Source organism: Chenopodium album, chromosome 7 (assembly GCF_948465745.1).
Source record: "Chenopodium album chromosome 7, dcCheAlbu1.1, whole genome shotgun sequence".
Classification (NCBI taxonomy): domain Eukaryota; kingdom Viridiplantae; phylum Streptophyta; class Magnoliopsida; order Caryophyllales; family Amaranthaceae; genus Chenopodium; species Chenopodium album.
The window spans coordinates 76,758,206-76,786,133 of record NC_137840.1 but is presented as its reverse complement, the minus strand read 5'-3'; the positions used below and the strand labels follow the sequence as shown (position 1 = coordinate 76,786,133).

Genomic DNA, 27,928 nt, shown 5'->3' with positions numbered 1-27,928 from the left:
TTGGAGCGAAAGAAGTAGTTCATCTAATCTATTAAAATAATATACTTCACAATATAATACTTTGTATGATTCTATGACTGTATGTAGATCAATCAATTGGGTCGGGCCACTTTAAGTTACGAGTCAAGAAATGTTCAACCCTATCCCAAAGTTTTGGGTTCGGGTAACACACTAATTAAGCTTAGAACAATTTGATTTACTTAATTTTTTTTATTTCTTTTTGCTAATTTATAGAAATTTCTAATATTTCATGCTTACTTTGTTTTGTTTTTTTTTTTAAATGTATTAATCAAATAATGTTCACCAATATTATTATTAGACATTTACATGCCTACTACAAAGTTTAAATCGTTTCAAAAGCACATCAATTGTTAGCTAATTTTGCATCAATGATATATTTTAAAATTTGACACATTGATCAAAACTTTATCTTAAAATTTAATAAACAACGAACCCGAGCATTGCACGGGGCACAAAACTAGTAACTAATATATAAAGCTAAACTTTTAGATAGGCCATGAGACAGCGACACTTGACATTCCAGCTATTCACCAAGTGTCGTCGTGCCACGTAGGTAGAAATTAATTATAACCTTAACTGTTTTGCCCTTACTTAAGTCACATTCATTGAATTTAAATATTTTTACTAATTGAGACTTATTTTTAACAATTCTCTATTATTTTTTTAAAATAAATTCAATAACAAATGGATCTTGCTTTAAAGAACTTTTTAAAACGAATTTATTTTGGAAATAGAATGTAGTTATAAGATATTTAATAAAAGTTAGGATTAATTATGTATAAAAGAATTTATTTTGGAAATAGAATCCAGTTATAAGATATTTATTACTCCCCCGCCTCTTTATTAATGTCCACTTCCTATCATTTATTACTCACATAATAGAGAGAAAGTGGACATTAATAAAGAGACGGAGGAAGTAAAGTTAGGATTAATTAATAATTATGTATATATATGATAATTAGAAGTATATCGATAATAAAACTCTTTGTCACAATAAGTCAATAATACCAATTTGTCGCCTGCTTTATTTATTAGTGACATGGGACAATTGACCATATTGGTATAAAAGTTAACACCCTTATGACTGATTGGTATAAAAGTTATTGTCGGCGACATATTGGTATAAAAATTAACATGTGACGACATATTGGTATAAAAGTCAACAAATTGCGACATTTACCCCTATTTTCTCGTCGGAGGATATGCGTATGATACACGCGCTTAATTTTAGTACTTTTTTTCTACTTTTTATATTAATTTAAAAAAATTATGAAGTAAAAATCCAAAAAAAAAAAAAAAAGTTGAAAGCCCAAAAGTGATGAGAAAGAAGCTAGGAGAAAACGAATAGGAAAGCTTGAGCAAAGGGATATAAGCTTGAATGTATTGAGGGCGTTGGTCATTGAAGCATCACAAGGGTAGATTCTTCTTTTTTTTTTTAAAAAAAAAAAACACTCATATATATATTTTTTCTTATTATATTGTTGATTTACAAAGTTGTGGGTATAATTAAACAAATGAAGTAATAATGAAAGTTAGCGTCTACTAGTAATTATTGGTTTTGAAATTAAATAACTAATATTGAGATTTTGTTTATTGTTTATTAGTTCTTTGGGATCATTTTATCGTTTGATTGATTTATCAAAGTTATTGTATTGGAAGGGAAGAGGGAAAAATTATTATTTGGTGCTGAATAAGTATATTATGATAATAAATAAGATTGCAAAAGTAATTAAAACAAAATTTCGAAGTATACAACACGCTATTTCATCCGAAGAAAAAATAGGGGTAAATGTCACAATTTGTTAATTTATATACCAATATGTCGCCACATGTTAATTTTTATACCAATATGTCGCCAGCAATAACTTATATACCAATATGTCATAAGGGTGTTAACTTATATACCAATATGGTCAATTGGCCTAGTGACATGATATTGTATTTTTTTAGTGATATGATATGATTATGACATTTGCTTTACATAAAAAATTAAACTAAACTTTCTAATTAAAATATAAATTTGTTTATTATAGCTACTTGTATATATATCTACATGTGGTAATTTTTTAAAATACTTGAACGAGATTTAACCTAGTTATTTAGTTAAAGATAAGCTCCTCCGATCCATTATGTATATGTACTAGACATACAACTGATTGGTGTCATATTATAAAAAGTTTCCGAAATTAAGACGCTTACTATACTGTAGGTGATTAAAATAGCGACCATACAAATTACATAGGTGTGAACATCAAGCACTAATTAGAGTTTAGAGGTGTATGCATACTGTCATACATAACAACAGGATCACTACATAATACAAGTAATAACTGAATAGACTTTGGAATATCTTATTTCATCAAATAAAGGGAGTACATATATCAAACAACAAGCACCTCTAAATCCTCAAATTATACAAACTATTCCATATTATTATTATTATTATTATTATTATTATTATTATTATTATTATTATTATTATTATTATTATTATTATTATTAATCCATAAAATCCTAAATATTACAGAGTAGAACTATTTGCGGCTTTCTTCTTAGTTTTGTATTTAATGAGGCTCATATCCCCTTTCACATCCTTGACATATTCCAACTTGTGGCCGTTGACAGTAATTGGTTTTTCAAAACGCCCGCAATTAGTTTCGGACGCTGCTGTGTGAATTTCTTGAGATATATTATCCCACGCATTCTCATAGCTTATCATTTTATTCCTAAATTCTGGTGTAATTGCTTGATTCTCAATGGCAGTTTCAATAAACTTGAAACGTGCCGCTTCAGACACGAATTGGGTAGCTCTTAAAAAGAACTTAGCCACCACTTTATTTTGTACAGATTTTTGGCCAGCAATGGCTTCAACGTCACCATATAGGCTTTCAAATGTTAATTCAATTGTCGCTCTATTGGTGCCCGAAATTGATGGTCGCTCAAGATCAGAATAACTGCTACTAAAAGAAAAGGTTACTGTTGTTGCTGCATTAGGAAATAGCTCCTTAGCTTCAGTTGCTTTAATATCCTTAAACACATTGGCTCGGATTTTTCCATCGTAACTGTCTTGATACCCTAAAATATACCCATTTGTGACATTTACTCCCAAGGTGATCTCTTTGCTGTCAGTTTTGAGCTTCACCCACACGTACTTCACACCTATTGCTGGATTACTTGGCGTTGTCTGTATCTCACATGTTTTCACCGAGCTAGCGAGTTGATTTCGCACTTGGGTTAAGAAGTCTGAGTAGTCGGTTTCATAAAATTCAAATGTGACAGTATTGAAACTCGCTGTTGGATGAATAAAAAAGGACGCCATAATCATGCACCACCAGATGCATTTTGCGGCTCTTGACAACTCCATGATTAGCTCTTTTGGTGTTAGATGTAAGAAATGTATTTTCGAGTGTTATTTTTTTCTGTGTGTGTGCAAAATGCTTTTACATACAACGTAGTAATAAAACAACTGAATAGGCTGACCTATATATACAAGCATAAAATGCAAGCTACAATGACATATATGAACTATATGTTGCAAGCCATAATTAGAAAAGGAACAAGGAAGGATCATCTTGTCAGATAGTGGAGCACTAGTCATTCATTTGAAACTATCATCACTACGTTACTTCTCATAATAGGGGAATATTATTATATTATCTATAATTAGGGATCATAATATTGTTATAGTGGACTAATTTACTATTTTGGTAACCCCATTGTAGGACTTCTTTAATTAATTCTTAATTACTCGCTTATAATAGGGGAATCTTATAATATTATCTAGAATTAGGGATCATAATATTGTTATAGTGGACTAATTTATTATTTTGGTAAGCTCATTTGTATGGAAGACCTTCTTTAATGAATTTTTACTCGCTCATAATAGGGGAATATTATATTCACAATACTTTGAGTGCATGCAACAACATACGATATGTAACCTGAGAATCCACCTCCTTTTCAACTATCGATATGTGTCGAAAATGACGATGAAGGTGAGAGAATGTGTAGGTTTTTTTAGGAAACAAATTAAGTTGTGAGTGATGGTGGTTGATGAGTTGGAGATTGAGTGCTGCATGCCATTGTTGGTAATCTAATCATTGATTAATTTGTAATTTCGCACGGTTTCATTCCGCCAATTTTGAGTTTAGAATTTGTGACAGTGTGACACTAACAAATAGTTTTATCATGAAGTTAGCATCGTAGGCCATGAGTAGATTGAATACACGAAAACATTTGACAATAATACTTGGCCACTTAAGGCATATTTTAAAGAGTTGGAAAAAATAATTAAATTGAACTAGACTAAATTAAATAGAGTTGTAGTGAACTAAAATATAATTATTAGTAACAATCACTACTAGAAAACAACTATTTCCGACGAACACTTAAATCCGTCGGAAACACTAAATTTTCCGACGGATTTTCATTCCGTTGGGTATTTCCGACAAATTCATTAAATCCGTCGGAAAATCCGTCGAAAATTTCCTACGTATCGTAAATCCGTCAAAAAATAGGTACTTTACAATGGATTTAAAATTCGTCTGAATTTCCAACGGGAAAATCCGTTGAAAAGTAATTAAATTTCCGACGGAATTGAAATCCGTCGGAAAGCATTACTTTCCGACGGATTTGTCCGTCGGAACCATTATAATATTTTTTTTATAACACCCTTAACCCTAAGGGCATAATGTATGGGCGCCGCTTCTTTCCTCCTCTTATCCTTCGTCTTTCTCCTATTCTCCTCTCCATCGTCTTTCTCTTTCCTCTCTCTCCTTCGTCTTTCTCTTTCCTCTTTCTCGTCTTTCTCTTTCCCTCCTTCTCCTTCGTCTTTTCTATCTCCTCTCCTCTTTCCCTTTGTTCTTTCTTTTTTTTCGCGCAATATTGGTGATTTCACGGTCAAATTGGTGACATTTGCATAATTCCGTCAAAAACGATGGTTTCTATGGTGAAATCGAAGGTTTTGAGGTCAAATTCGACCCTAAAAAGTTTAGTTAAAGATAAGCTCCTCCGATCCATTATGTATATGTACTAGGCATACAACTGATTGGTGTCATATTACCAAAAGTTTCCGAAATTAAGACGCTTACTATACTGTAGGTGATTAAAATAGCGACCATACAAATTACATAGGTGTGAACATCAAGCACTAATTAGAGTTTAGAGGTGTATGCATACTGTCATACATAACAACAGGATCACTACATAATACAAGTAATAACTGAATAGACTTTGGAATATCTTATTTCATCAAATAAAGGGAGTACATATATCAAACAACAAGCACCTCTAAATCCTCAAATTATACAAACTATTCCATAATATGTTAATTTGTATGACATTTATAATAGCAGCATAGCAAACTCTGAATTACTCAGTAAATTACTAAGTTGTTGCCTCAGATTCCAACTTCCCTTTACTCTCATCACCAAAGCACTCGATCCAACACTACAAGGACTGGTTTTATCAACAAACACAAAACACTAAACTGCACTAGTAAAGTTGTTGAAGAGGCAATGTAGGACGGACTGAGCTCAATTGTTTCCTGCTTCAACCTCCTCAGCATTCTTATCCTTGATCGAAACCAGGCTTTCCATGTATGCAAAAGCTCCTGCACACCATGTATGCTGAAATGCAAGATCCTTTATCTCTTGTGTGTCGGGATCTAATAAACCTAGCCCACCATCATGGCACTGTAGTAGAAGTTTATTGTCCATCGAATGACCAAGAGGACGCCAAACATCAGGAAACGGCCCGACACTTAATTTCTTGGTCCAACACCCTTCTTTCAATGTCCATACATCAAAATTCTTCTCACTCTCATGGAGAGACATAAATGCAAGAGAATCATCATACATTCCAAGACACTTGGAGCTTGGTTGTGCATAGTCTGGAACATCCATTTCTTCGAATGTATCAATAGCCAAGTCAAAAGAAATGATCACTTCATCCCTAGAATCATATGATCCAAACCAATAGCAACATCCATTCACATAAATATAGCACGTATTGACTTCCAAATTATAAGGCCTACGCAAATCTCCACAATATTTCCACAAATTAGTCCTTAACGAGTAGACAAGGACCGATATAGGGTCATTGAGATAGGAGTCTTCCTCATTCAAAGTATTCCAATAACCTTTAACAACCACCACTTTATAGTCTCTAGTGATAGGGTCTAACCCGAAACCATAAACTTCATAATTTTCATAAGTGAGATTAGCCGGAAGATCAGGCCTCGATATTATCGTAGGTAAGGGCCTAAACTCATTGATGGCCGGATTCCACAAAGCGCGCTCTCTACGGCAACAGTGAAACATATAATAGATGCCATCACAAGGGCCACACACATAAGAGTTAGACTTGGGCATGTAAGCCAATACTTCATCAGCTAAAACTCGCGGAGTTTCATCAACTAACAACTCATACACCTCATGTTCAGCATAAGGTATAGGAAACTGAACAAGGAGACAACTTCGCCCAGTATCATTGTTGCTATAATAGTAGTTTTTCAGATGTTTGGAAGCAAAAGCAGGACTTGAAATAATAAAACACCATGATTTGCAAACACTTTTAAACTGTAGCAGATCTTTGACTGGCAACCGCGAGAGAATCTCAACAATGAGATTTTCAGGCAAATGGTCTAGCTTCTCAATTGCAATTGACATTGATCTCTCATTTTCTTTAGCGAGTCTGGAAATTCACCCAAAAACATATATATATAAATAAATAAAACACTCATCATAATTCAAAGTAACTGGATTGTTGACCCAACAAAATTAAAAGAAAAAAAATTAAAGTTGGGATTGCCACAACAAAATTAAGAAATAAAGATAGAACCTTTCTTTGAGTAAACGATTCAAACTAGTGGTTGGATCATTTTTATACAATGTGTAACGTTGGAGAGAGAGCGCCATTGCTATGTGCTGCAGCAACCAACTGAAACAAGAAACACGTACACTGATTAGTTACAAGGAATGAAAAGGGGTGACTAATGATCTGATGACATATATAGACAAGAAAAGGTTAATTTAATTAGCTGACAATAAAATTAAACAACGATTCGATGATGCTTTCTATTGACAAATTAATAAACGCAATCAATTCCAACCAATTATCTATTTATAAAATCACTCTACTCAATTGAACCAACAGCATCAAATCTGCAACTCTAAGAAACTACTCGAAATCCAATTTCAGGCCATTCTTATTCATAATCAAATCAAATTGATCAATTGACAGAAATAAAATTGATAACAATCTAAAGAAACCGTTGCCCACTAATAATGTCACATTAAAAGACGTACAGATTAAAAAAAAATAATAAAAAATCAGATCTTGCTCATCAAAAACTTCAGATTCATCATCAACCTTACCTAAAAACGAGTGGTGAGGGACAAGCGGTGGTGAGGCCGTAAGGGAGGAGCGGTGGCTGAGTGAGAAAAGGGGGAAAAAACTAGAGACCGCAACTAAGAAACTAATTTAGGGAAAGAGTGAGGAAGGCTGAAAGAGACAAATGGGAGTTTGGATTGTGGGAATGGGAGTTTGGGAATTAAAAGGTGGGAATGAGATTGAGAATTAATTGATTTTTTAATTTTTAATTTTTATTTATTATTTTTTTATTTTTTAATTTTTTTTTTTGAAACAGAGAATTAATTTATTAAAATACATGAAAAATATGTCAATACTTTGTTTGGATAGTGGGTGGGAATATATAGGGAATAAATAACTAACAATTTTACAATTATACCTTTACTAAAATTATTATTTCATTCTTTTCATTAATGGCAAAAATGTCATTTTCCCCCTATTCTTATTCTCATCCATTTATTACATACCCTCCCTAGTGAATATGCGAATTCAAGTTTAAAATTACTCGATTTTTTTTTCATCCCTGCAGAAGAAAATGATTTCATTAATGAAAGATAGTCAAACGACACTTACAAACAATTCCTAGGAAATCTAAAATTCCATTACAAGTACAAATCACATATATTAGAACTAGTTACATCGCAAATTCAATCAATGATTGCCTTAAAAAAAATCTTCACCAGAAACAATACAATCTGTGAGTTAGCACTAATTCGACTTGAGATCCACGGATGAATAATTATTTGGGTGAAAAAACTCATGTAGCCTTCTAGATGTTTTTGAAGATTGTGAAATCCTAAATCTTCAAACTTTAATTGGCAGATGAAGAAACACATAAATTAAACCTAGAATAAACACTATCATAGAGATGGGATCCATTTATTGAAAGCAATTGAAAGGTTTTTTGGGGCTTAATTACCACCATTAAAAACACTGGTGAAGCCCCTCCAAAAATTTACAATTGAGACTAGGAGAAAAGAGACCGGAGAAAAGGAGAAGAGTGAAGAAAACCTTCAAAAAAGCTATAAAAAAAAAATCTAACAATAGAGGCTAAAAAAACTCGGAGAAACCTGGAGAGAACCCAAGGAGAATACCTAAAGGGAATCCATTTATATTTACAAAAACTTTTTAAGCTCTGGATTACTTCTAATTTTTATGCTCTTGATTACTTCTAATTATATAATGCATCGCCAGAGTCCAAATTAGTTAGAGTTTAAAAATCTAATTATAATTCAATTATCAAATTTTTGTTGTTTATTATAGGGCAAAAAAAATTAAAATCTATAAACAAATAGAAAAATTGTTTTAGTTTGAAAGAAGGCGTTATAGCCTTGAAGAACAGGGCTTTTGTCCAATTAGTGGTCATTTTAAACTCTATTAATTAGGATGGGCTTAATATATAGGCGTAATTTGAGGTTTCAGGCATATGACAAAACTTTAAAGATTGAGCCCAACAGTTGAAATATTGTATCTCAAATTAGGACCAAAAAACAACAGTTGGACTTATTGGTTGGGCCTAAAAAGTGTTGATTCTTGCCTTTTGATTTTGATAAAAAATTTCTTTGGTAAGACAAATGGGGGGTTATTGTTCCATTCCAAGATTTATAAAGGACGGATTCTAAGGAAGTATATCCCAAACTAATTAAGGAATGGGATAAGAGTTTTTTTTTTTTTTTACTCGACTAATTAGAACTTAGAAACTATTTCCTCCACATAATATATTTGAGTTTGTGTTTTTTCACAGTATTTAAAAAATAGGACGAGAAAGTGGACTTACTATAATATATCTCTCAACTGTTGGCGTTGTAAACAACTATTAAAATTACGAAAACAAAATGAATACATTTTTTTTTTTAAACCAACAAAATGAATAAATGTGTATACTACTATATCGGTTGTGTCTATCAAGAATTAAAAATCAGATCTTTACCGAGCTGGATTCCATCCTTGAAGACATTCTAGCTCTTAGCTGTAGCTTTAATTCCATTTCTTTGTTCATGTAAAACGTGAAGGCAACATGGTTGCACAATCTTTTAGCTAGGTTCTTCCCTTTTGGTGATAAGCAAATCTGGGTTAGTCATAGCCCCCCGATATTGCACCTTATGTATTGATGGATAAGCTTGCTTTGAATGAATTATATGCCCGGTTGTTCTCAAAAAAAAAAAAAAAAAAAAAAAAAAAAAAAACTTTAAATAGATTTTTAATCCCCTAGTGAATTAGAAAATCTAGCTCCATTCAAAATTTCAAAGGTGTCTTATTTGTGAAATTATAAGATAGAACGTACAAATTAAAATAAAAGGAACATGATGAATATTGAATAATAATGATATGGTAACGTTTAAAAAGCAAAGAAAATGGCTAGTATCTCACATGTTAGCTGACCAAAATTCAAATGATGGCAAACGGTTATACATTTGGATGAAGTGAAACTTAAGAAATTTGGTATGAGCTACAGCTAGCTTTGCTATTTGTAGTGCTTAAAAAGGAACTCAGTCAAGTTGGTGGAATCCTTACCAATTCAATTTTGAGTGCAATCGTGCCAATTACCCGCAATCATAGCCATTGATAAAAAAATTTAAAACAACTTGTAAAAATAGTAGTAATATTAGCAATTAGCAAACTGCCAAAAATTATGCATCTAATTTTCGTATAAATTTGTAATGACATACTTTATCATTTGACATTCGATACTAGATGTGTCGGATTTTGATACTTTGACACGAGCTTGTAAAAAAAGTTATACATGAATTGTGTATATTGTGTTGTGATACTACTATATGCTTAGGATTCTTACATACCATACCTTTACTTTCCCTTTTTACACTAGAAACCTCTTTGTCAAGTGTGGTAGGAATCCTATGGAATCATGACCATTACATATGATGTAGACTTGCATGCTCAACTTATAATTAGAGATCGATCATCACTGAAAATTTTACATTTAATTTTAAAGATCCCTTGGATACCAATTTCATTCTACAGGTAGCTCCTTAAAAAGGAGACAAAGACTAGACCAAAGTCATACATGAAGACAGATTAATTATCCTACACAGCAACAAGAAAAAAGGAAGTCGAGTTTTACAGCCAAAAAGGGGTTTCATGTACTTGTATAGTTTGTTCGTAAATGAGAATCTCATATAATTAACATCTTTTATCTTTTATATTTAACTTTGTAATCTTCTTCTTCAATTAAAATTGCTTTAGGGCATCAGGGTTAAAGATGAGAACAAAACATGGGTGTAATGAGTAAATCTCAACTAACTTTTGAAAAAAATCAAATAGGAAAGAACGATAATATTACTCGTACATACTATGAAATATGTCAATCATATGCTAATGCGACGAAATGTATATTAACTATGAATAATACAAATTAGATTTGAACGAATAAAAGAATTGCTACAAGAATTTAAAGTAGACAAACCATCCAAGCTGGTCCTTTTTTTTTTTCAATTAACAATACAATTGGATCAATCAAGGACTTAAATGGCCCTACATTGGTTACCCTGACTATTTGGCAAGGAGTTTGAGCCCTATCTCCCCCTCCCAATTTCACCTATAAATAAAATAATTAAAACCAACAAATTCTTGGCTCAAAAGTCATAAAACCAACCTTTTGAACCAACTATTAAAAATTCTGCTCCTACCATATGAACAAGATTATGCCCTAGAGATGCTGTATGCATTCCATGGCATATATAGGAGTATCCAAGGTTGAAACCAATGCCAATATGTGATTCCAACCTTATAAAAATATGCTTAAAAAAAATAAATTAACCAATATAATTTCCTCCTAACCATCCTTCCTAATGTTCCTAAATGACTCCTACAACTAACTATATTTCTTAAAATGAAACATGTATGATAACGGAATGCTGACGTGTAACAATACTAGCTATTGATCGGTAGAGTGATCGCGCACAATGGTGTTAGATGATCAAAATCCGATCATACATTCTTGAAGCTCTTGCTGTCGCACATATCATGACTAATGGCGAAATGTGTTAGTGTTTATAACATTGGACAACTGCTAGGTAGATGAGATTTGTTCAGTAGTTGCTCCAGTGGTTATGGCTTGAGGATGACCTGTAGATACAACTGGTACCCCTACGGTTGTTGTCACACCTGCACCCAATATTATAAGTTGAGATATTACTCGGTACTACCTTTCCTATACCAACATAAAATAATTATTATGAAGTTAAAAGTTATGAAAATAATTAGTTAGGATTGAATAATAAGGGGTTAAATATCCATACTGCCCATACTTAAGTTGAATTAGTCATTAGGGATGTTAATGTTGCCATATGTTCTTATTTTACCGATCTAGGTACTTTAGAGAATGAAATAGACTTTTTCAAAAGATGAAAAAAATGACCTAAGCTTAATATTCGGGACCAAAGTAAAAACTAAGCCAACATTGACCATTTAGGCAGGGCATAAACATCATTTCATATGGTACAAAGGACCATTGTCATACTCCATGTATTTTTAGCGCTCTAAAGTACAGAATGCACAACAAATGATGTGGAGCCACCTAAATTTCCAAACATAACCATTTGACCGGTAGTTCCATGTGGCAAGCCACATCATTTTTTACCACAATAGAAATTGAAAAAATCAAAAGAGAATGAAAATGGATGAAGGCAAACAACATACTGGTAATAATTAAAATCTTAATCAATCCCAAAAATAAGGTCGACTGCCTATGAAAGATGTAAAAATGATAAAAAAAATATTTACATACGTACCTGCAGAAGTAGTAGTCGTTGGCAAAGCCATAGTTGAAGAGGGAAGTGATAAGATCCCGGCGGAGTTGAGATGCCGGGGTAATATAGGGTATTGTTGTACCATCTGAGGATATTGGACTCCAAAACCATGACCTTGGCTACTTTGGGCATATGGTCCATAATATGGGTAATAATTGGGAAAGTACCCTATTGCCCCCGAACCACCTCCTGTTGCTGCTGCTCCTCCTCTGGTTGTTGGGTAGTAAGGTGTAAATTGTTGTCCATATACACCATAGTAATTCTGTGACTCAAAAGATTACATTAAAATTTGACAAATAAAATAAAAGTGAAAGAAATTACATACAATAGAACAATGCATGCAGCTAGTACTACTTACCATATGATGGTACATTGTATCATGTGCATACCCAGTGAATCTGCAAATAATCAATGACAAAAAAACAAAGTGAAACATATTGGATTAGTAAATTTTGAAATTTGATCTAGGACAACAAATTTAAACCACCACATATCATATGTAATCGTTGTACATTACAATAAATCACTAAGTTGTTCAAGTTATTTCTAAATGCCAGCTAAATATTGTGCAATTCATTGTATATCGTAGTTCCGTACTATAGTAAAATACTTGTACTTAGTAAATGTGGGATTTTTGAATAAGTAAATGTGGATTTTTGAATAACATGTGGAATCGTAGACAGTTGAAGGTTTGCTAGAAATTATACTCGTATAATGTAAAAATGAAAAGAAAAATTGAATTAGACAGACTCCAATAATGGTAACTTTAAAGAAAACAGCATTTGCCCATTCACATCAATTCCTCTCTCTGTGAAGCAACACTTTGCCAGCCATTATGCAGTCAAATACAGTAGTTTGGGTCTTTGACCAATCTTTATTTTTTAATTAAAAAAAAAAAAATTGCATGCCAGGGTATTTTTATTGGCTCCAACATCAGTACCATTGAGGTATCTGGAAATGGGGGCCGTGATATTTTTATTTTGATCATTTATTCATCCAATAACAAGCTCACCCCTCAAATGAGTATAACACCTATTTCAATATATACAATGCAGCTACTATACAATTACAAGTAACTTATTTTTGTTAATTATTCTCTTCGTTCCATTAAGATTTTCATGTTTAATAAAAACGGATGTCCTATTAATCTATTAAGAATTCCGTGGAAAGATAATTAGAAGCATAAAACTATTAAGTAATTAACATAATAACTCACCCATAAGCTGAATAAGGGTAGGGCGGTTGAGCAGAAGGCTGATGAAAGTATGGTGATGAAGATGAACCTGGATATGCAGGTGCATTCAATAAACCTGATGATGGTCTAAACCTTCCTCCTCCTGCAACTGTATTCGACGAATTCAAACCAAACCAAACCGGAAATGAAATAGAAATTAATTAAACTAAAGTAAAATTCTTACAAATTTCTTGCATGCATGTTCTAAAATCTAAATAAAAAACCAAAAGGTTCAGTTAATCTAATCATGATCATTATATCATCACATGGAATTATGTTAATCATGTTTAACAAAAAGTCAAATACTGTACAATGCAATAGTAACAGTCTTAAACAGTCAAATTCTTCAACGTTTACTTCCTAGAATTCTATTATTATGCAAACATTCTCATACTGTATAATACTGTTAAGTACATGTACGAAGCACATGTATTGTGGTCCAAAATCATATGATGGCCTTTTTCTATGCAGTTAAGTTTGCATTGAAATTGGTCAAAATCATCCAACCAAACCCAAACCCACTTCAAATTTAGAGAGAGAAAATTATATCGTTACAAATATAAAAAAAATGCAAACCATGTTGAGGAGTTGGTGGGCGATTCTTCTGAGCACCAAGAGAAGCAAGGTTGCAATTGGCTCTTCTTCCATCAATAACCGGTGATGGATTTTGACAAGCCCTAAACGCAGCTTCTGGCTCTTTAAACGTCACCTAAAATTAAACAAACACAATCATATTTCTATCATATACAAATAAAACAATCTATTGCTTATTAGTTATTACCCTAACCCTGGGTTCAGTTCGGATTTAGTTGTCACATCTCTAGTTGAAATTACAGAAATTAAGAGAATGAATGGTTGAAAGAAAAAGGGGAATCTTACAAAGCCATAGCCTTTAGATCTTCCAGTAGACTTATCAGTGATGACGACTGCTTCCAAGATCTCACCAAATTGGTCGAAGTATTTTCTCATGGTTTCTCTTTGAGTTTCCCAAGCTAAACCACCCACGAATATTTTTGTATAAGTTGTATCATTATTCATCCATTGCGAACCTCCTCCGTAATAATTATTATTATTATAATTTCCTCCCATCATATGAAATTGCCTTTGCTGCTGTTGTTGTTGTTGTCGAGACATAATAACAATTCAAACAAAACCCTTGAAAAATATAATTAAATAAATATAGAGCGAGGTGGGTTGATGCTACCGATTATTGTTATGAGAATCACGATTGAGATTCCATAGAAACGATGAAGTAATTGAAGTTGTTAATGACAAAATCATTACTGTGTGTAGTATTAGTTGAAGGAGGAGACTAAAAAAGAGGGTTAGAGAGGACAAGAGAAAGAGAGAAAAATAGAAGAGGGATAATAAAAGAGTATTTATATAAGGAAATATAAAATATGGACAGAGAGAGATGCGGAGGGGGTACGGGTAGGGGTAGGGGGTGCGCGCACTATGGTGTTATTGAGATAATGCCTGGCTGGAAATTGAATAACTGTTCAAGACGAGAAAGCTACTAATGAGATGGGATTATGGGTTGGGATCCCACAACAATTGGGGTTCACCTTCAGCCTAAAGAGTGTTTGTCTATTCATATCTTTTAGGGCTCTTCTATATAAATCCGACTCATTTTTTTTAATGAGTATGGTATTTTTATAGTTGAACGGACTTTTTAAATATTCATTTTATACGGGTAGTTCGATTTATATGGTAAATTGTTACTGCATATTTATTACTATATATTTACAATTGATTCGAAGTACTTAAGAATAGTTTTTTTTTTTTATAGGAGTTTTAGAATTTTTGATAAAAAAAAGTATAGGAGTATATTGGAAAGAAATTTTAAAAAATAAAAATCATATTGAATAAAGTATATTTTTGTTAAATTTAGGGTTTATATGGAAATTTTTTTAACTCGTGTTTATCTCTAGCCTATTTGCCAATATAGTGAATTACAATAGAATCTTTGCTATCTTCATACTTCATATGTACGGACTATGGAGTATTTTAAATGGCTAGTTTCGTACATTAATGTATGAAGTATGAATATGAAAGGGAAAAAAAATTATCTAGCTTGTCAAGAGAAGGGACACAAAGTACAACTTCTAGAGGGTATCCAATAAGATTACAAAGTGTACACTACTCATACATGTGAAATACGGAGTACATCACACTCAATTTAGTAATATGAACAAACAAGTGGAATAATATGTGGAGAAAATATTTTTCTTTCTAAGATAACGACAAACTTAAGAACTTTTTAAAGATAGAGTTGAAGTCTAGGTAATCAATAAAGGCTTGTTCGCATTGACTGAACTGAGCTAAACTGAACTTATTAGAGCTGAACTGAATTGAATATTTTATAAGAAAAGGAAATTAAGAGCTGATCGAATTGAACTAAATTTATTAGAGCTGAACTGAACTTATTAGAGCTGAAATGAACTAAATTGAAAATAATTATACGAGAACATGCCCTAACTATGTTATTCTTCATACAATCATAAATATTTGGAGAATTAATGATAGTTGTATCACTTATATATATGAGAACCGGTGATATGAAGCCACTCAATCGAGAATTGTCTTATACAAGTACTATCTTTTTTATTTCGAAAACAGTCTTGTACTATCTAATTACGAAGTAGTCGCATAATTAAGTTTAAAGAAGTCCTCTTCATATTTGCTTTTATCAACAATCTAAACCCCAACTTTTTGTACAAATTTATAGACCACGAAAGCTGCGTAAAGGGTAATGAGGGGTCTTTTGCTTCGCTGTATTCAAACTTCACCCCTAATTTTTATTTTTTTTTATGTAATTTTTAATGTCCAATAGTTTACAATATGATCTGTTAATGCTTTATATATATATATATGGTTATTACTTATTAGTAATATTACGTAGGGAATACTAATTAAAAAATCACTCCCATTAGGCCATTATACAATAATCACTCCCATTATAAATTATAAATATAATTATAATAAAATAAAAGCACAAATAATGAATACCTTAATTAAGCATTCTAAGTATGTTTATGATGCAGCACAGCAGTGGGAGGTTCCATTAACGGAAAAAGCACAAGAGAGATGGGTCAGGTTAAGTTGGTATACGATACTGTATTTATTTGACAATTGATACTCTGATAATTTAATTCCGGTCGACATAAAAGTTTTTGGAGGTGGGATCCCATCCCATATAACAAAAAATTAGGAAGAATAATGTCATCTAATTATCCAGATAGATTTATGTGGTACAACTAATGTTTTTATGGCTTATTTACGCACAATTGCTCATCAGATCCAAATCTAGGGTTAAGGAGTATACCCTATTGTGAACTTTTTACGGAATAACAGTTAAGTATCGTAAAGTGAGAGATGACTATAATAACCATTAGAGCTAAAATATACGCATACTATATACTATACATCGTACATTTTTTTTTTTGTTGTTGTTGTTGTTGTGAGACTTCGTACAAATTTATAGCAACATGTAGTTACTGATGGAGTTCAGATCAAAAAGCAAATTTCCAAAGCATGACCAGATCGAATTTTATGCCTTAGTTTCTTGATAACATATTTTATGCCTTAGTTTCTTAATAACATACGGTGTATGTAGCTTAGCTTCGTTAGTATAATTTTGTTGCATGTAAGATAGATGCATAGATTTATGATCAGTCTATTTATTAAAATGTAATGGACAACTGTTTTTATTTATAATCAAAAGCAAGTTGCGAAGGTGGAATTGTCATATCAGTGGATAGGATGCGCACAATTCACTGGTTGGTTCTCAACTTGGGCAATTCATCAACATTTATTAATTTTCATTTCTATTGAATGACTATATAAATACCTGTGAGATCACTTCTTTTACGTTAAATATGAGTTTGGGCCGAACCCGCAAACCAAAAGAGAAAGTTCACTTCACAAATCCAAATGAGATTTCAACCCAAAACCATATGGCAGTAGGAGAAGTAGCCTCTTAGTCTTATAAAGTGTTTTAACTCTCTCTTCTTTTATCAACGTGAGACTCTTACATGTGTTATTTAGTAGGATATACTTCAACATTTTACTATACTTAAAAGAAAAAAAATTGCAAAGATAAGGACACTACTAAACTATCATTTATGCAGTTGTATTTTATGGGAGCTTATGTACTTCGTTTTGTTTTTTTGTTGAAAGGAAACTTATGTAACATACTAATATGATTGGACTAATATAAACAAGGTATGCAAACGTGAACAGACATAGATACAAACACAAAGGCCCACACACATGTTGCCATGCATCATTCATAGTCATTTTCAAAATTCGAATTTAGTAAATAAAAAGTTTAAATATTTTAAACTACAATACAATCAAAATTCATCCCCACTTAATTATATACAAAGTGTGTTAGTATGTACTACAAAAACTAATCTTAGTAAAAATGAATTAAATACATTAAAAAAGAAAAAAGAAAAAAGAAACAGTAAATAAAATTATAAGAATAATGAAGTGGTCAAATGAGAAGAGAAGAATGAGATTTACCAGTAATTAAAAAAAAAAAAAAAAAAAAAAAAAGAAGAAACGCCAGGTAGTAAAAACCAGGAATCATGACTGTCACTACCCACAAATAACGGTATTGCACTGTCTATTGTCTACTACAGTACTGTTAGTATCTGTATGACTCTGATAGATCGGTCAAACCTTAACCTTTTGAATTTTTTCTTCGTAAAATACATAAAATTCCAGGTCCTTTTTTCATCTTTTCATTTCTTATTTTACTCGTATTTTATTTTTTCTCTTAACTGATTTTCCATTCTTTGTCGGCTGTATTGGCGGCTAATTGGCCTGCGGCTAGGCTGCATACTTCATGTCTTAAGGAGTCTTACACTCAATTATTAGTATAGTCGGTATTTGTTAGGGCATGTTTATATTTACTGAATTGAGTTGAACTGAACTGATTGGAGCTTAACTGAACTGAACTGAGCTGAAATGAATATTTTATGAGAGAGGGAAATTAGGAGCTAAACGACCTGAACTGAACTGAACTGGAATTAAGTAAATATGAATAAGCCCTCAATCCTTCGTAGTACTTCCGACGGTGGAAGTACTCTTGGGAAAAATAGCTCACAGGTTACTTGCAAGAATGATCCATCCACGACCTCCTCGTCCAAAGTCACCACGATAAATTATTAGAAATGATCGTATTCATTTTAATCTATACTCTGTAGTTTTATTTAATCTAACATACAGTAAATAAAAACATACACTAAATAATGTTGTAATGCTAAGTGTTATTCTAGTCAACTATTCTTTGCAAAAAAATCTAGGAAATTGTAAAAAAAAAAAAAAAAAAAAAAAAAAATCACTTTTGTAATTCATTCAAATAAAAAAGATATCGAGTAGAAATTAGTAGAACCGGAAAAAAAAGTGTTAGTTACTCCGTAATCCGATTAGGCCAAATAATTATAATATATTACGGACTACGGATTTTATATATGAATATATGAATGAGTATTACTACTTAAATTAAATGCCTATATCGGCTTCAAGTTTTTAATTTTGATGGGCACATCTGATATCGGTCTCGATCTACTGCATGAAATTAAATAATGAATCAAAACAAAGTGTAGGTCTATAGACATCACACATTTTACTTGATTTGAAGTACTTTGCAGCTTGTTAGCCAGGCGTATATTCTCTTTGATACTAGGGATGGTACTACGAGTACTTAATAAATATAGCCTTGATTGACCAATATGATGACCACTATGAAAAAGTATATGTGCGTTTTGTGTTTCATATTATGAGACGATATTTATTAAATAAATATACATGATCATGAGCAGCTATGTATTTCACATCTAGGATTCTAGGTTGAATTCTAAAGACTAGCTAGGTAAATGCGTTTATACTTTCTAAATAAATTTTGACTTTTGTTCTTTTAAATGAGTTTAATTACAATTTCATTTAAATTAGTAGCATACCCTAGTAGGTAATGATTCTCGACCTTGATTTTGAATTACATGTTATTCTGATGAATGCACGACATGATGTATAAGCCCGTATTCTTGAAAACAAGTTATATTTTAAATCAAAGTATAACACACTCCATACACGGGAATATAAGAAAAGAGGAAATAAAACTCCTAAATGGAGAGCTTATAATGAAGTCAAATTATTAGTGTTTCACATAAGCACAAACCCTTAATTAAATTACTAATATTTTCGTTAGTTAAATTATTTGTGTCCGAGGTGACATAACTTAAGATCGCCTTTTAGTGATTGCATGATGGTCAGACATACGAACAACGGAACAAATGTATTTGGGGTGCATTATTATTAATTAGCAAACCAAGCAACTACTTGAGATTTTCATTTCTCAATGTTTATTGTTAGTACTAATTCCTGACAATATGATAATGTTGATTAGGAAGTTTAATGTACGACTATTTTTCGTATTATGCTCATCTTTTCATGATTTACTTTTTAAGACGTTATTTGATCATCTTTATATAGATGCGCATGCATTCATAAAAAGGCATAATTATTGGTTTTTAATACTGAAAAGTTAGTATAAAATAAAGGATTCATCAGTCATAGTCCGTACTTAGAACAGAAGAAATATAAATCATACAAGAGTTTAGTACAGTAATTATTATTATTAATTTAGTTAATTCTATTTATGAGTTTTGACAGTGGAAAACGGTTGTTCTGTTAGATTATGGTTATAGGTAGTTACGTAGTAGTATGCTCAAGATCAGTATTTTCACTCTCACACTCTTAACACTTTTTATAAAAAAAAAATAAATACTCAAGAAAAAAAGAGTAGTAAAAACACTTTTTAAATGACCATGAGCGTGTAATGAGGCTAGGATATAAAAGTATGATAATAAAATAACGATAATGAGAATGGATTTTGGTGTAGCTAGGTAGATAAGTTTGTAACATATACGAAGTACTTTGTATTGTACATCATGCATCTGACAATTTATATCAATAATGCAATCTCATCCCAACTTTATGTTATCTTAATGAAATAATGTTAATAATTGTATTTAATATTTACCCTAATAGCTAAATGGTTTAAAAACATGTTCTTTATTACGTGATTCACGTTATACTTTGTATTTGCATATATTTTTCGCAATAATCTTACACATGCAACATATATGACAATGATAAAATTGGGGATGATATATGACGATTCCCCCTGCTTTTGATACAAAGCTCTGTCTAGAATATATACAGTCTGCTCTAAAGCTGAGAAAAAGAGTGTTACCTAGGAACTAGAGAAGCATTAATTACAAAATAAACTGGCTGTACGTTACTAATAGGAAATAGTTATCTCTTAAACTTCCTATACTCCCTCTCAAGTGGGAGTGTGAGGATCACGAACACCCAACTTGGACATAAGAAAGTAAAATTGATCAGTCCCTAGTGCCTTAGTGAAGATGTCAGCTAGTTGAAGAGAAGTCCGTATATGAGCTGTACTAATAACCCCGGCAACCAAGAGCTCTCGAACAAAATGACAATCGATCTCAATGTGCTTAGTTCGTTCGTGAAAAACAGGGTTTGCAGCAATGTGGAGTGCAGCTTGGTTGTCACAAAACAAGCGAACTGGTTGACGATGAAAAACACCTAAGCATGAGAGGAAGGAGCGTAACCATTTGACCTCGGCACAAGTAAAAGCCATGGAACGGTACTCTGCTTCCGCCGAAGAACGGGACACGGTTGCTTGCTTCTTTGTCTTCCACGAAATAGGAGAAGTGCCGAGGGTGAGAAAATAGCCCGAAATTGAACGACGTGAAATAGGGCAACTCGCCCAATCGGAGTCACAATAAGCATATAGTTGCAAATCATTGTCTGAACTAAGGAACACACCTTGACCAGGATGAGTTTTAAGGTATCGCAAGACTCGAATTGCTGCCTCGTAATGTTCTTGCAGTGGAGATTGCATAAATTGAGATAGAATGTGGACAGAATAAGAGATGTCTGGGCGAGTGATGGTGAGATAAATGAGGCGGCCAATGATACGTCGATATTTGGCAAGATCTTGATACAGAGGACCTGAAGCAAGAGCCAACTTATGATTCTGAGGTAATGGAGTATCTACTGGTTTGCAAGACCCTAAACCAGTTTCAGCAAGAATGTCAAGCGTATATTTGCGTTGAGACAAAAACATTCCTTCCGAAGATCGAGCACATTCAATACCCAAAAAATACTTAAGAGGACCCAAGTCTTTTAGCTTAAAACAATCATTCAAATACCGCTTAAAAGACGAGCAAAGAGCTGAGTTGTTACCAGCTACCAAAATATCATCGACATAGACCAAAACAGTGAGAATATCATCAACAATAGTGAGAAAGTAGTGAGAACCTGTAGAACAAGATTTTGTATATGGACCCCAAAGATCACAATGAATCAAACCAAAAAGTTCCGAATTTTTATTATCACTAATAGGAAAAATAGTACGAGTTTGTTTTGCTCGATAACAAACATCACAAGCATCCAACATTTTCTTAATTTTGCTATTTCTACAAGAACTAGAAATAAGAGACATAGTCTGACTAGAAGGATGTCCAAGCCTTTGATGAAGGAGCAAAGTAGTATCAGCAGTAGTCACACAAACACGAGCCTCTTGTGCCACAGACTTGAAATAATACACCCCATTTCTAAGCTCACCCATTCCAATCGACGTCCTCGTATTGCAATCCTGAATCACACACAATTTGTCAGTAAAAGTCACAACACAGGGAGATTCAACAGCTAATTTTCCCACAGAAATAAGATTGCATTTGATATTTGGGACATATAAGACATTGTGGAGTACTATTTCTGTACTCAAATGAACACTCCCTTGCTTTATTGCATTTGTCTGCATTCCATTTGGCAAGTTCACAGGTTGATGAGTTAAATCAACACAATCAAATAAAAATTCCAATGTCCTTGTCATGTGGTGGGAGGCCCCACTATGTAGTACCCAAATACCATTATCAAACATTTTCTTACCATTCATAGTTGATGCAGAGGGTGAATCAAGGAGATGGAGTATGCGTTGCACTTGGTCTGGAGTAAAAGCAGGAGCTAAAGAAGAGGGTGCTGCTACATTGGACGCTGATGCAGCATTTGCCGTTGGTAGAGTGTTAGCCTTGTTGTTTCTTGGCTGTCCTCGACCTCCCCCTCGACTACGACTGCCCCATCGACCACGTCCACGACCACGAGTGCTTGTTGGGTAACCAAGACGCTCAAAGCAATGGTCATAGTCATGACCGATTTTGTCACAATAAGTACAAGTAAGAGGAGCTAGAGGTGGTTGTGATAAGGGTGCAAACCTTGGTTGAGTAGTAGCCACACCAGGTGTTGGAGATTGCACAGCAAAGCTCAAAATATCATTCTTATCATCCCGACCTCGAATAATATTTTTGTGTCTCTCCTCTTGTGTGACTAAGGAGAAGGCACGGTTAAGTACAGGAAAAGGATCCATCCCTAAAATCTGAGTTCGAATACTACGAAATTCCTCATCATCTAAACCCATAAGAAAATCATGAGTTTTGTCACGCTCGACCCTAAGTCGAATCTTAGTAGCAGCAGCACAACTACAACCACAAGTTATATCTTCAACACCATATAAAGCATCCCAAAGAGACTTGAATTTATTGTAGTAATTGACAACAGTCAAGCCTTTTTGACGAAGTGTATGATACTCAGTTTTCAGTTGATGAATACGAGGGCCATTCATGACAGCATAACGTTCCTTGATATCATTCCACATATCAATTGCTATTTTATGACCAACAACACTAGGTTGGATAGAGACGTCAATAGAATTAAACAACCAGCCACATATAGTCGAATTATTTGAACGCCAAGCAATAAATTCATGTGATGTTTCATCAATTGGTTTAGCAATTTCACCATTAATAAAACCTTGTTTGTTCTTACCCTCTAATCCATTCATGACTGCCAAAGCCCACACATCATAATTATCTCCATTCAAAATATACTTGGTAATAGACATACCTGTGCCTTCAGAAGGATGAAGATAATAAATTGAAGAGGGGTCATGAATTAGCATTGGTGCCTTCACATTTGTCTCGCCTCCCGTCATTGTGAGAAAAAAAATGAAATAAAAACTCTTGTGTGAAAAAGGTTGAACAGAAGGAACCTAGAAATTCAATATGTGAAGAAAAAGAAAAAAAAAATTGAGGGTAGAAAAATTGGATCTTAAACCCTAGGCTTTGATACCATGATAAAATTGGGGATGATATATGACGATTCCCCCTGCTTTTGATACAAAGCTCTGTCTAGAATATATACAGTCTGCTCTAAAGCTGAGAAAAAGAGTGTTACCTAGGAACTAGAGAAGCATTAATTACAAAATAAACTGGTTGTACGTTACTAATAGGAAATAGTTATCTCTTAAACTTCCTATAGACAACAAATTTAATGTGAGGTGCTTTTGGTTCGAAATTAAGATGAAGCTAAGTATAATTAACTAAATAAAAAATAATGCAACATATGTAACAAATTGAATAATAGCATGCATGATTATGACAAATCACTTATGAAGTCTCAACCTAGAAAAGCACGTACTAGTCGCGAAGACACATTAAATATAGATGTAACCGGTTGTACATAAAGGGATGTTTTACCAAAACGACTAGTTTAACAAAAGTATTTACCAAAATAGCTAATTATAAATTTTAATTCCCAAACTAGCTAATTTATTAGGAAAAATTGCTCCCATTAATCTGAACTTTGCCTCGTCCGCCCAAATTAATCCCAACTTTCGTTTATTATCTATCACTCCCAACTTTAGGGGGTATTAATTTCTATTGCACCCAACCGGTCATCTAACCTGATATAGCAAGTCACCAGACACGTGTCCTCACGTGATAGGTCCAAAAATTTTTTTTTAAAAAAGAAAAATAAAATAAAAACAAAAATTTAAAAAAAAATAAAAAAATTACCAAACCCAGCCCCCCCACCCCTATCCCGGTAAACACCCCTCCCCCACCCCCACCCCGCCAGAAAATTGCCCCCACCCCCAAAAAACTCTCCACCGCTGCCGGAAAACGACGCCCACCACTCCCCCACCCTGAAAAACCCACCTAATCTTCCCCATCCCTGTTCTCGTTGCACCTATTATTAGCAATCACCACCGCAATCAACCCTTCTCACGGCCACCGCACCACCTCTGCTCCCAGCCATCATCACCAAAATCACCACAAATCGCGCGCAGCAGCCCCAATTAGAAACCCACTGCTTCACCATGACCCGCAACCGCCCTCAACAAGTGTTCGACAATTCGAACAGAGCAGCCCATGTTCGTCGCGAGCGCGGCCTCTGCCACCGTGGGGGTTCCTTTCCTTTCCCCTACTTTGGTGCGCGAGAGAAGAGAGATGGTGGGGGCATGGGGCTGTTGCTTTGGGTGGCCGGTGCTCCGGGGGAAGGGGGTGGCTGGCTGCGGGCTGCCGTTGGGTATTGGGTGGTTTAGTATAGTTTTTTTTTTCATTTTTTTTTTGTTTTGTTTTTTTTTTTTTATTTACTTTTGAACCAATCAGGTTGCGACACGTGTGCAACTAATGACAAGTCAGCAAAATTGACCTCTTCAACCGGTTCCAAGTCATTTGGGTGCAATAAAAATTAATACCCCCTAAAGTTGGGAGTGATAGATAATAAACGAAAGTTGGGATTAATTTGGGCGGACGAGGCAAAGTTCAGATTAATGGGAGCAATTTTTCCAATTTATTAACTTGGAATGAATTTATCTATTTCTTATTTCCTTTGAACCGGTTTAGTTCTTTTTTTTTTTTTAATTTTTTAACTTTGTTTTTTTGGTTTTATTTTTATTTACTTAAAGATTTTTGTAAGTTGAAAATTTAAGCAATATACAAAACTACTAAGAACGTAAACAATCGCAGACTCGCAGAACCCTAATTTCGATCAAAAAATAAAATAAAATAAATTAAAAGCACTAATTTTTCATCTTGATCATATCAATCACAAAAAATTGGAATTTCAAGTAGTATTGTTCTATCAAAACTACCGCAAATTTATACGACGATAAGAAATTTTAAGGTATTGCTATCTTTTTCATGTCTATTAATTTTATATTCTTTTTTAATGTCGGCTAGTATGAATATTTTTTGTTTAATGTGTATGATAAATCAAACTTACATAAATTTATTTCTATCTTTATGTGATAAAAAAAATAGTTGTATTTTTTTTTCTTTTGTTGATTGGAAGTTTGGATCATTTTTTTGAGTGGTTGTTTATGTTGTGTAACGTTTTTTAAAAATTGAGAATTGTTGCATATATATTAGGTTGATTGTTATTGTTCAAATTAATGGGATATTTTAAACCGTGGCCTTAGAATTTAAACAAAACCAAAAAAAAAAACTAATTCTTTTTAAATAATACCAAAAAAAAAAACATAAAGTGAATTGAACGGGTTCAAAAGAATATAAAAAATAAATAATATCCTTTCAAATCAATAAATTTAGCTAGCTTGGGAATTAAATTTTATAATTAGCCGTTTTGGTAAATACTTTTGTCAAATTAACCATTTTGATAAAAGATCCTACATAAAGTGTATGTATTTATTGTACTCCGTAGTTGGTATTATAGAATAATTTAGGAAGATATATAATGGTTGATGGAGCTGAGAGAGAAGTGATAATGCACATGCAAGACTGCAAAGGTGAGAAGGAGAAATTAAAAATAAAAAAAGGGGGAAAGAAGAAGGCAGAGGCAGAGCACGCCCCCACACTTATTATAGAGTGACAATGGAAGGAAGAAGCAAGAGAAGGATACAGTAAGTAAGAGGCAACAAAGCCAAACACGACAGATACGTCAGTTGCCTTTGCACATGCACTTTGCCAGTTTCGCTGCCCCAATTTTCCTTCTATTTAGTGCCTCTTTTCCTAATGCCCTTCTTCTTTCTCTTTGTTTAACTTATTGCGATCTGAGTCTCCCTATTAAACAACCTCCATCATTTCTTCCTTCGTTTTCACATTCGATTATGGTCAATTAGGGTATATGTAAGGTACTACTCTATTTACAAGCAAGAGGGCGAATAACTTATACAAAATATGTACATCGTACCTACTACCTCCGTTACAGGTTATGTGCAATGATTTGACATAAAATAGAGAGGGAAAATGTCAAATCGTTGCACATAAACTGTAGCGGAGGTAGTATTATATTATATTATAATTTACGTGGCATTTTTAATTACATTTGTGAATTTGTGCAAGTGATCGGGATTAATAATATGATAACACTTGTATATGTATGATAAATTGCTCCAAATGCTTAATAATGTATTGTTTATACATGTATGGATTGCTTTAAGCGTAAGTGAGTGTGTGGAGACTGGAGAGGAAAGGTGGTGGGGAAGTGAAGCAATCGAAGGAAGTGGAAATTTCGTGGCTTTAATCAATTCAACCATGAATCATGTACTTCTTAAGCCAATCAGGAAAGCGTATTTCATAATTCCCATTTTTTTTTTTTTTTTTTATTAAAGCTGTACCCTCGGTAATAAAACCGAATTTGAGGAATTAAATATGCTTCATTATAATTTTACTGTCAATTAATTCAAACTCTTGAATTAAACCTTTATTTTTTAAAATTTAATACTTAACATTGACGTTGTTGTCCGCTCTGCTTACGTTACCAGGCATGCATTCCACTGAATGGCATGAGGGTCAAACAAGGATAATACTCCGTAAGATTAATTTTTTGAATAACAAAAATTTAGAATTAAAAGAACTGAAATAATGATTTTCTTACAATTTTTATTTTCTATTCCTGTACGAAACTCTTCCTTTCAATGTTTTTATTTTAACAAAAATAATTTTAATTTAACAAAAACAATCTATTTTAACAAATATTTTTAATTTAACAAAAACATATAATGTCATAGACACTACTGAGTACTGACTACTCTACTATGTATATTTTGAAAATAGTATAGTGCACCCGGGTGCACCATGCGCATGGTGCACCCGGAAAGAACATTAAGCATATTTTAAAGAACATGAAAAAAAAAAAGAACATGCTAGTATTTGAAAAAGAACATACATGTGTTTGACAAAAGAACATGTTTGTGTTTGACAAGAACGTGACATTACAAAGAACATAAAGTCTGTACAAAAAGAACATGTTATTTTTCATGGTTACTTGGGTGGTTGAACGTGTTTGAAAAAGAACATTATATTTGACAAAAAAGAACATGTTCGTGTTTGACAAAGATATAGGTGATCATTGGATGGACCGGGGCAAGGTTAAAAAATCAGCTCACTTCTCGAGTCGGGCCAAGTTTTGGGCTGAAGTTTTTGTGCCCAAACCTGCCCAAAATGGTCCGGCCGTGCGGGCTTTTCGGGTTGAGTTAAAAAAATCAACTAAAATAATGCATAAAAACGCAATCCCAAACTCGCCCAAAAATTTAAATTTACGGGCTGGGTCCGACCCGATTTGGGGGCAAAAAAATTCTGCCCAAAACCCGTCCAAAATCAAGTCGGGTCAGTCTAACTTTGATCACCTC

The 27,928-nt window shown here is 33.2% G+C and overlaps 4 protein-coding genes across 4 annotated transcripts; all 4 read right to left on the bottom strand.

The window, feature by feature from the left end:
• Positions 1-2,542: 2,542 nt before the first annotated feature.
• On the bottom strand, positions 2,543-3,385 carry LOC145640717 (protein synthesis inhibitor PD-S2-like). Its single transcript, XM_081691947.1, has one exon. It carries the CDS (start codon positions 3,383-3,385, stop codon positions 2,543-2,545), a length of 843 nt encoding a protein of 280 aa, XP_081548073.1.
• Positions 3,386-5,183: 1,798 nt separating this feature from the next.
• LOC145638653 (F-box/kelch-repeat protein At3g23880-like) lies at positions 5,184-7,533 on the bottom strand. The gene is made up of 3 exons (XM_081689645.1): positions 7,398-7,533; positions 6,862-6,960; positions 5,184-6,714 (listed from the first exon to the last, which is right to left on the bottom strand). Exons 2-3 carry the CDS (start codon positions 6,936-6,938, stop codon positions 5,556-5,558), a joined length of 1,236 nt encoding a protein of 411 aa, XP_081545771.1. The 5' UTR covers positions 6,939-6,960; positions 7,398-7,533; the 3' UTR covers positions 5,184-5,555.
• Positions 7,534-10,601: 3,068 nt separating this feature from the next.
• On the bottom strand, positions 10,602-14,811 carry LOC145638652 (uncharacterized). Its single transcript, XM_081689644.1, has 6 exons — positions 14,275-14,811; positions 13,972-14,104; positions 13,378-13,504; positions 12,520-12,559; positions 12,144-12,423; positions 10,602-11,517 (listed from the first exon to the last, which is right to left on the bottom strand). Exons 1-6 carry the CDS (start codon positions 14,527-14,529, stop codon positions 11,423-11,425), a joined length of 930 nt encoding a protein of 309 aa, XP_081545770.1. The 5' UTR covers positions 14,530-14,811; the 3' UTR covers positions 10,602-11,422.
• Positions 14,812-20,749: 5,938 nt separating this feature from the next.
• Positions 20,750-23,488, bottom strand: LOC145640716 (uncharacterized). Its single transcript, XM_081691946.1, has one exon. The coding sequence runs from the start codon at positions 23,486-23,488 to the stop codon at positions 20,750-20,752; it is 2,739 nt and encodes a 912-aa protein (XP_081548072.1).
• Positions 23,489-27,928: the final 4,440 nt, after the last annotated feature.